Source organism: Pan troglodytes, chromosome 9 (genome assembly GCF_028858775.2).
Source record: "Pan troglodytes isolate AG18354 chromosome 9, NHGRI_mPanTro3-v2.0_pri, whole genome shotgun sequence".
Lineage (NCBI taxonomy): Eukaryota > Metazoa > Chordata > Mammalia > Primates > Hominidae > Pan > Pan troglodytes.
The window spans coordinates 13749854-13759202 of record NC_072407.2 but is presented as its reverse complement, the minus strand read 5'-3'; the positions used below and the strand labels follow the sequence as shown (position 1 = coordinate 13759202).

At 47.6% G+C, this 9349-nt stretch overlaps 1 protein-coding gene across 1 annotated transcript; it reads right to left on the bottom strand.

The window, feature by feature from the left end:
• Positions 1-395: 395 nt before the first annotated feature.
• Positions 396-941, bottom strand: LOC107967315 (large ribosomal subunit protein uL23-like). The gene has a single exon (XM_063783557.1). It carries the CDS (start codon positions 924-926, stop codon positions 459-461), a length of 468 nt encoding a protein of 155 aa, XP_063639627.1. The 5' UTR covers positions 927-941; the 3' UTR covers positions 396-458.
• Positions 942-9349: the final 8408 nt, after the last annotated feature.

Here is a 9349-nt window from a genome sequence, read left to right as displayed (position 1 = left end):
GGAGGAAGGTGGTCCGCATGCCCCGTCCTCACTGCCTCTTTCACATCACCACTGTTTTTGGGCTCCTTTCCTCGGCACTTCCCCTACATTCACTGAGGACTTTGGCCCCTGACTCACAGACTTCCCAAGAGAAATACTGCCATCATCCTGGGTGATTTAGTGTCCCTGTGGATAACACCTTCTATATCTTAATCTTAAAGTCTCTAACCCCCTTGTCTCCAATGACCTTAGCCCTTCTTACTGCTCAGGCCACGCATCCCCTTGGTCACACTCTGAGCCTTGTCATCACCTAAAAGTAATACTCTGACAAAATCCGATTATCCAAACATAGGCACCTGTTCTTACAGCTCCCCCTTCCTTATCTCATTACATCTGTGTCCCCTTAAACTTCCATCTTCTTTTTTTTTTATGGTGAAAAGATATATAAATATATTTAGAATTAGACATCTGGACTCAGTTTAGATGATCCCAATTTTGTTGGCAACATCCAAAGCATCGTAATCAGGAGCCAGTCGAACATATGCCTTCTTCTCTCCATCAGGCCGAATCAGGGTGTTGACCCTGGCCACATCAATGTCATAGAGCTTCTTCACAGCCTGTTTAATCTGGTGCTTGTTGGCTTTAACAACCACAATGAACCCAAGTGTGTTGTTGTCTTCTATCTTCTTCATGGCAGACTCAGTGGTCAGCGGAAACTTGATGATAGCATAGTGGTCAAGCTTGTTTTTCCTGGGAGCGCTCTTCCGAGGATATTCGGGCTGTCTCCGGAGTCGCAGTGTCTTGGGCCGCCGGAAGGTGGGTGACGTGTGGATCTTTTTTTTGTGGCTGTGGACACCTTTCAATACTGCCTTCTTGGCCTTTAAAGCCTTCGCTTTGGCTTCGGCTTTAGGAGGGGCAGGAGCTTCCTTCTTCGCTTTCGGTGCCATCTTGTGAAAAGGCCTTCCATCTTCTTGACATCCCGTAGTGCTGAGCAGTGTAGGGAAAGCTCCATTCCCCTGTAGACTGGCGCCAGGGTCTTCAACCCCTTGACATCTGGATTCTCTCTCTATTACACCACTGACGCCACTAATGTTGCCAGGGACTTCCTTGTTGCTAAACTCCAGGGACCTCTTATCTTCCTAGTCCTCTAAGTCCTTATCTTTTTAGTCCTCTTCTCTACGTTGACCGCTTCTTCATTCTTGAAATCCTCTTCTCCCGCGGCCATTAAATTGCTGGTCACCCATCATTTTCTTCTAACTCCTCAAATGCGCTTTCTCCTTTTTCTTCACTAATTCCTTTTCTTCCCATTAGCCCCATAAATGTTGCTTTTCCCAGAGCTCTGTCTTGGCTTACTTCTCCTTTCATTTTACAAATTCTTGGATTATCTCACTCATACCCAGGGTTTCAACAACCGCGCAAATGCCAATGATGTCCAAACCTAAATTTGGGGCCTTGATTGCTCATTGGGTATTGCCACTAGCATGCCCTGCAGGGGCCTTAATTTCAGCATGTCCCAAATTGAACTTTCTATTCTCTACCCTAAACTCTGTGGGACATGACAGAATGTATGGCCGGGCACAGTGGCTCATGCCTATAACGCCAGCACTTTGGGAGGCTGAGGCGGGTGGATCACTTGAGGTCAGGAGTTCAAGACCAGCCTAGCCAACAAGGTTGAAACCCCGTCTCTACTAAAAATACAAAAATTAGCTGGGCGACATGCACCCATAATCCCAGCTACTCAGGAGGCTGAGGCAGGAGAATCGCTTGAACCCGGGAGGTGGAGGTTGCAGTGAGCTGAGATGGTGCCACTGCACTCCAGCCTGGGTGAGAGCAAGACTCAATCTAAAACAAACAAACAAACAAACAAACAAAAAAGACTAACAGATGTCACCTCCCTCCGGACAGAAAAGGAAATTTGAATAGTACTCATCATTACTAATTTAAGATGTATTAAAATGTCCCAAATATCTCTTTTATTCAGCAAGTTGATGAATATAAAAATATTTATAATCTTATTTTCTCCTTCAAGTCCTGAGTGGCTCAACTGTGAATTCTCCTCCCACAGATGATTTCAGGAGGACATGCTGTGCCTTGGCCATTAGCCCACCTTGTATTGGCCATAGACACGAATCATGGAGTAGACAGCAATTGTCTTGTAAGTGGGTGCAGTGTATTTGTTTGCATGTTTAGAAATGTATTTTGCTTTGATGCAGATATTAAGCTTACTATAAGAAGAGGCTGGCCAGGTGCAGTGGCTCACACCTGTAATCCCAGCACTTTGGGAGGCCAAGGCAGGTAAATCACATGAGGTCAGGAGTTCCAGACCAGCCTGGACAACATGGTGAAACCCCGTCTCTACTAAAAATACAAAAACTAGCTGGGCATGGTGGTGGGCGCCTGTAATCCCAGCTACTCAGGAGGCTAAGGCAGGAGAATTGCTTGAACCTGGCAGGCAGAAGTTGCAGTGAGCTGAGATCGTGCCACTGCACTCCAGCCTGGGTGACAGAGCGAGACTCTGTCTCAAAAATAAATAAATAAATAAATAAAATTAAAGAATTAGCCAGGTGTGGTGGCAGGTGCCTGTAATCCCAGCTACTCCGTGGGCTGAGGCACGAGAATCACTTGAACCTGGGAGGCGGAGGTTGCAGTGAGCTAAGATCGCGCCACTAAACTCCAGCCTGGGTGACAGAGCCAGACTCCATCTCAACCACAAAAAAAAAAAAAAAGAAAAAGAAAAAAGAGAGGCTGAGTCATGTGTAAAGCTGAAAACAGATATGAGACCCAGCATGTCCTCTGAAGACACTCCAGGAGGGTCTTATATCACCTTTTCAACTGTGGGCTCTTACCAGGCAGTTCCAGGTCTTATGTAAATGGACTGAGAATTTTCTAGAAAGTGAGACACCAGCTCTGGTAATGGAGCTTCCAAAACTGGCTAGGGGAAAAGCAGTCCCTATTGACACAGCGCCTCCTGGGTGCCACTGTGATTGAGGGATGCAAGGTAATCTGAGGTCTCAGGATGAACAAAGTTTTGGATAACATTAATTTAACCTACTCAGTTTGTCATCTGTTTTCTTGGTGTGTGGTGCAAGAAACAAAAACCTAACCAACTACTTTAAGAAGGAAAAGCAGGGGTTGAAGCTGGTTGGAAGGATAATTGAGTGTTTCAAGTAGCAACTAAACCAGAAGAATAAAAGGGAAACTCTGATTTGGGGCCTTGGTCAGATACGAATGGAACCAAGGATTCAGTTCTCTGGTTTCCTCTGCATGCTGCCTTCAGCTTTCCCCACCATTGCCTGAACTCCTCAGTGTGACTGAGTGCCATTAGCTCCCCGGCCTCATTCACATCCCACCTGCCACTGGCAGAGAGGGACTGGTCTATTCTCACTCTGCTCTGCGAAGGGACTCTGGCCTGGCTTGGCTCAGAGGGAGACCCCCAAACTGTTGGTGGTTGGGCTGTGAAGAGGTCTGATGAGACCTCTTGATTCAAGTCTGCCACTGGACCAATTAGCTATATGCCATGGGGACAGGGTCATATAGTACAGACCTGGTCATTGGGCACTCACTCTATGTAACAAGGACAATTTCCAGGGTAGAAGGATGTGTAAGAATATTAGAATTTGGGGCCGGGCACGGTGGCTCACGCCTGTAATCCCAGCACTTTAGGAGACCGAGGCGGGTGGATCGTCTGAGGTCAGGAGTTCAAGACCAGCCTGGCCAACATAGTGAAACCCCGTCTCTACTAAAAAATACAAAAAATTAGCTGGGCGTGGTGGCAGGCGCCTATAATCCCAGCTACTCAGGAAGCTGAGGCAGGAGATTCGCTTGAACCCGGGAGACGGAGGTTGCAGTGAGCTAAGATCGCGCCATTGCACTCCAGGGCAACAAGAGCGAAACTCTGTCTCAAAATAAAAAGAAAAGAAAAGAAAAGAAAAAGAATATTAGAATTTGGACTGCAATTAGAATATTAGAATTAGAATATGGGCAGCCACCCTAGTGGGGATTACTACATCATTGCTAAGTAATTTTTTTTTTCTTTTTTTCTTGAGACAGAATCTCACTCTATCACCCAGGCTGGAGTGCAGTGGCACGATGTTGGCTCACTGCAACCTTCACCTCCTGGATTCAAGCGATACTCCTGCCTCAGCCTTCCGAGTAGCTGGGATTGCAGGAATACGCCACCACATCCGGCTAATTTCTGTATTTTTAGTAGAAATGGGGTTTCGCCATGTTTTCCAGGCTGGTCTCAAACTCCTACACTCAAGCCATCTCCCTGCCTTGGCCTCCCAAAGTGCTGGGATTACAGGGGTGAGCCATCATGCCCAGCCGCTAAGTGTTTTTCAATTCTTTCCCACAACACAGTCAAATAGCCTTAGCACGTTGCCCATGATAATGAGGTCATGTGCCAAAACACGTAAGAACATGGCTGAGACCTCTCTCCTTGCTCTGTCAGTCCCTCAGGCCCCTGGGCTGTCCTCCGTCTCCTGGCTTCCAAGGCCTCAGCCCCTCTCCCAGGCTGCTTGCAAAAGTGTCTACCCAAACCCTCCCTCTGTGTTCGCTCCCTCTGAGTTGATCTCTTTTCTTATTATGCCCAAAGGGAGAGCCTTGAAGTCTTCTGGAAGGGAAACATCTACAGATGTAAATCTGCACGTGCTCCGTAAGAAGACTGGAGGTTGAGGAAGGGTTTCCTTCTAAGATCTGGTGCAGCCGGGAGTGGTGGCTCACGCCTGTAATCCCAGCATTTTGGGAGGCCAAGGCAGGCAGATCTCTTGAGCCCAGGAGTTCAAGATCAGCCTGGCCAATATGGCAAAACCTCATCTCTACAAAAATACTAAAATTATCCAGGCACAGTAACTCCGGTAATCCCAGCCATTCAGGAGGCTGAGGCAGGAGAATCGCTTGAACCCAGGAGGCGGAGGTTGCAGTGAGTCAAGACCGCACCACTGCACTCCAGCCTGGGTGACCAGAGTAAAACCCTGTCTCGAAAAAAAAAAAACCAAAAACCAAAAAACAAGCAAACAAACAAAAAAACCTGGTGCAGAAGAATAGGTGAGGGGAAGGGGCATTTGTGTTGCAGACTCCCCACATGGGTCTGGGTCCCTCCCCGGGTGAGGGTATTTTCTGCCCCCCTAGATGTGTGAGCCAATGTGTGTGTGTGTGCGCGTGTGTGTATGTGGTCATGCATGAGCCTGAGTGACAGACCAACTGCATGCAACTGACAAGTGGGCAGCTGAGAGTGGGCAGTGATTGTCCCAGGCCCTTCCCACTCACTCCAGGTGCAAGCCGGGATCCAAGCCTTCTGCCTCTGGCTTGCAATTGAATTTGACATCTGCACTGGCCCTTGCTGCTCCCTAACGTTTGAGCTCTTATTCACCTTCTGGCCACTTTGGTTAGCATCTCCTCCTCTAGTTTCAGCTTTCACATTAAACCGCAAACCCAGCCTGTGCGAAAGTCCTCCAGTCAACCTCACACCAGCAACACTCTTGGGGCTCAGCAGGAAATATGCATACTACTTCCTGTCGGGGAGGGAGCTAGATTCTTCCTGGTGCTGTCTGGGCACCAAAGAGTAAGAAAGATAGAGAAGCAGCTGCTCTGCCAAAGGGGAAGAAATGCTCAGCTCCGAAGTACAGCTCTGCCCTCCACCACCAGCCTCCAGCTCTGTCTCTGCTGGGGCCACTCAGCATTCGGGAACCAAGAGATAGGAAGGGACCCAAGGGGACCTGTGGGTGGTAATGCTCAAGACTCAGGCACAAGGGCCTGGGCACAGAGGAGGCAGCACCGGGAACACTGGAGACGGGGGATGGTGCAGGGGACATGAGGGACAGTGCCTAGATCAAGCCTGCTGAAGGAGCAGACGGCAGAGCTGGTGTTGCAGCAAGAGCAGCTGCTCTGGGCCCTTGCCAGAAGAAGATGGGGCTCCAAAGAGGACAACATTGCAATGGTGACACAAGTCCTTCTCTTCTTTTCTTCCCAGGGTTGTTGTGACTCATTCCTTGATGGAAAAAGCCTAAGCTCTCTTATATACATTCCTTTCATTTGCTCATTCATCAATATTTTCAGCTTTGGTCTGAACAAGAATAAACAGAAATTCATATTTTTCAGAAGTTTGCTTATTTCAGAATTGAAACCCAGCAATGGAAAACATGAATCTGGCAGTGAAACTGGCTTCACTGGCAGTGAAACACACTATGCTCTTGCCACCCTAATAACCTGCACAGCTGCATTCCTCTGGGCCTTGTTCATGATGATGGATCCCGCTACCTAGGAAACCCTTCTGCCTCATCCACTTAGCAAACTCTTACCCATCTTTCAAGCCCTAGATGAGGTGTCGCCTCTCCTGCGAACAGCAATACCCAGCTCTTTATCCCGTGGATTCATTGCTTACCATTTGGTCCCCATAGTGACCTATGCTTGCCACAAAAGAACATTATTTTATTGTATATGGTTAGTTGTTTCTGCCTAATACCTCCACTAAACTGTGTACAATGGAGAAGGAGGAAGGATTATCTTGTTTGTATTTGTATCTGTGTCTAGCACTAGCTAGTAACTGCTCAGCATTCAGGTACCAGGAGAAAGAAGGGGACCTGGGGTTGACATTGCTCAAGACTCAGGCACAGAGGCCTGGGCACAGAGGAGACAGCACCAGAACACTGGGAGCAGGAGGATGGCGCAGGAGACATGAGGGTGCAAGGACTAGCACAGTGCAAGTCCTGAAAGTAAATGTTGCTGCACATGGTGGCTCACACCTGCAATCCCAGCACTTTGGGAGGCCAAGGTGGGCAGATGGCTTGAGCTCAGGACTTTGACACCAGCCTAGACAACAATCCCGTTTCTACAAACAAACAAAAATTAGCTAAGCATGGTGACAGAAGCCTGTAGTCCCAGCTACTTGGGAGGATGAGGTGTGAAGATGGCTTGAGCCTGAGAGATTGAGACTGCAGTGAGCCAAGATCGTGCCACTGCACTCTAGCCTGGGCAACAGAGTGAGACTCTGTCTCAAAAAATAAAAATAAAAAATTTTTAAAAATGTTGATTGAAAAAAATGAACCAAAAAATTGAATCAGCAAAGTAAACGTAAGTGCCATTTCCCTGTATGCTCTGGTCCCTTCAGTGTCGAAGCCAGGAATCTAATTGGGAAGCATGTGGTGGAGCCAGGTCCTCTGTCTTCCCCAGCTTCAGTATTTTGCTCCATCTTTTAACGAGGAAGCTTAAGGCTGCGTGTGGTGGCTCATGCCTGTAATCCCAGCACTTTGGGAGGCCGAGGCAGGAGGATTGTTTGAGCCTAGGAGTGTGAGGCCAGCCAGGGCAACACAGCAAGACCCCATCTCTACAAAAAATTTTAAAATTAGCTAGACATAGTGGTGCATGCCTGTAGTCCTAGCTACTCTGGAGGCTGAGGCAGGAGGATAGCTTGAGCCTAGGAGTTCGAGGCTACAGTGAGCCGTGATTGTGCCACTGCACTCCAGTCTGAGTGACAGAGTGAGGCCCTATCTCCAAATAATAATAATAATAATAAAGACTGAGGAGCCTTGAAATACAACTTTTTCCCAATTTCAAATACAAATTTAAGACTCCTTATGGGTTTTTTTTTTAGATGGAGTCTCACTTTGTCACCCAGGCTGGAGTGCAGTGGTGTGATCTCAGCTCACTGCAACCTCCACCTCCTGGGTTCAAGTGATTCTCCTGCCTTTGCCTCCTGAGTAGCTGGGATTACAGGCATGCACCATCATGCCCAGCTAATTTTTGCATTTTTAGTAGAGATGGGGTTTCACCACGCTGGTCAGGCTGGTCTCGAACTCCTGACCTCGTGATCCACCCACCTTGGCCTCCCGAAGTGCTGGGATTACAGGCATGAGCCACCGTGCCTGGCCTGCCTCATGAGTTTTTATCTCCATTTTCACTCCCCAAGAATGGGTTGTTCGATACTCGTAGCAATAGTGTGTGACAAACAGGAAAAAAAACTGCACATTTTATTGTCCAAATCACCTGGCTGCACAGGTCTCTTTAATTGTTAATGGAACTATGGGATGTCTAATCCTGTTCAACGGAAGTCAAGGTCTAGCAGTAAAATTCTTTCTGGAACTGCTGTGCCTGGTGCTTTGCACCAAGTAAGCCACTAGAAAATTAATGCTATAAGTACATATAACGAGGAAAGTGAGGCAGGCCAGGAAGAGATGCTGCAGGGTCTGCTGCTATCACATGCCATTCTTGACACAGCAGAAACCTCAACCAAGGAATGAACCTGGAGACCCTCAGATCTTTGCAATCCTCAGTCATGCTGTTAGGGAAGGAGAATCAGAGTGACATCACTTTAAAATCAATTCCATCTTTTTTTTTTTTTTTTTTTTGAGACAGAGTCTCACTCTGTCACCCAGAGTACAGTGGCACAATCTGGAGTGCAGTGGCACGATCTCAGCTCACTGCAACCTCCGCCTCCCGGGTTCAAGCGATTCTCCTGCCTCCTGAGTAGCTGGGATTACAGGCGTATGCCACCATGCCTGGCTACTTTTTGTAGTTTTAGTAGCAATGAGGTTTCACCATGTTGGCCAGTCTGGTCTTGAACCCCTGACCTCAGGTGATCCACCCACCTTGACCTTCCAAAATGCTGGGATTACAGGCGTGAGCCACCGTGCCTGGCCTAAACTCCATCTTAAAACTAGCCAAGGCACATTCCTTGCCACTCATGACCCATGATCATAAGCTGTTTACAGCTGAGGAAACAGCTTAAAGATACCTGCAACGACATACTCCTACACCAACTAGAAGTCCAGATGTCTCAATACCCATAACAATATATGCTTTCAAGATAATTATAATGGGCAGATGCAGTGGCTCATGCCTGTATTCCCAGCATTTTGGGAGGCCAAGGCGGGAGCATTCCTTGAGCCCAAGAGTTTGAGACTAGCCTGGGCAACATAGCGAGACCCCATCTCTACAAAAGTAAACAAAAATTAGCCAGGCATGGTGGTGTGCACCTGTGGTCCCAGCTACTCAGGAGGCTGAGGTGGGAGGATCACTTGAGCCTGGGAGGTGAAGGTTGCAGCGAGCTGAGATTGTGCCACTGCATTCCAGCTGGGTGAGAGAATGAGACCCTGTCCCAAAAAAAAAACCCAAAATATAATTATAGTTATACTTTGAGGTACTTACACACTAGAATGTCAAGGATAGCTTTCTTTAAATCAACAGAATAATAAATTTTGTGATGCTGCAACCTACTCTCATGTAGACACATCTTAGCCTAGCTTTTATGTAGATAAGACCTCTACATAAGAAAAACTTAAAGATGAGGTGTTCCTCCTCTTGCCTTCTGAGGATGTTCTAGTCTGTAACAGTAGCTTTCTTTTTCTTTTGAGATGGAGTCTCGCTCTGTCAC

What these genes read in the sequence shown, in the direction of transcription:
- LOC107967315 (XM_063783557.1), bottom strand. Translation starts at nt 926, where the DNA reads ATGGCACCGAAAGCGAAGAAGGAAGCTCCTGCCCCTCCTAAAGCCGAA.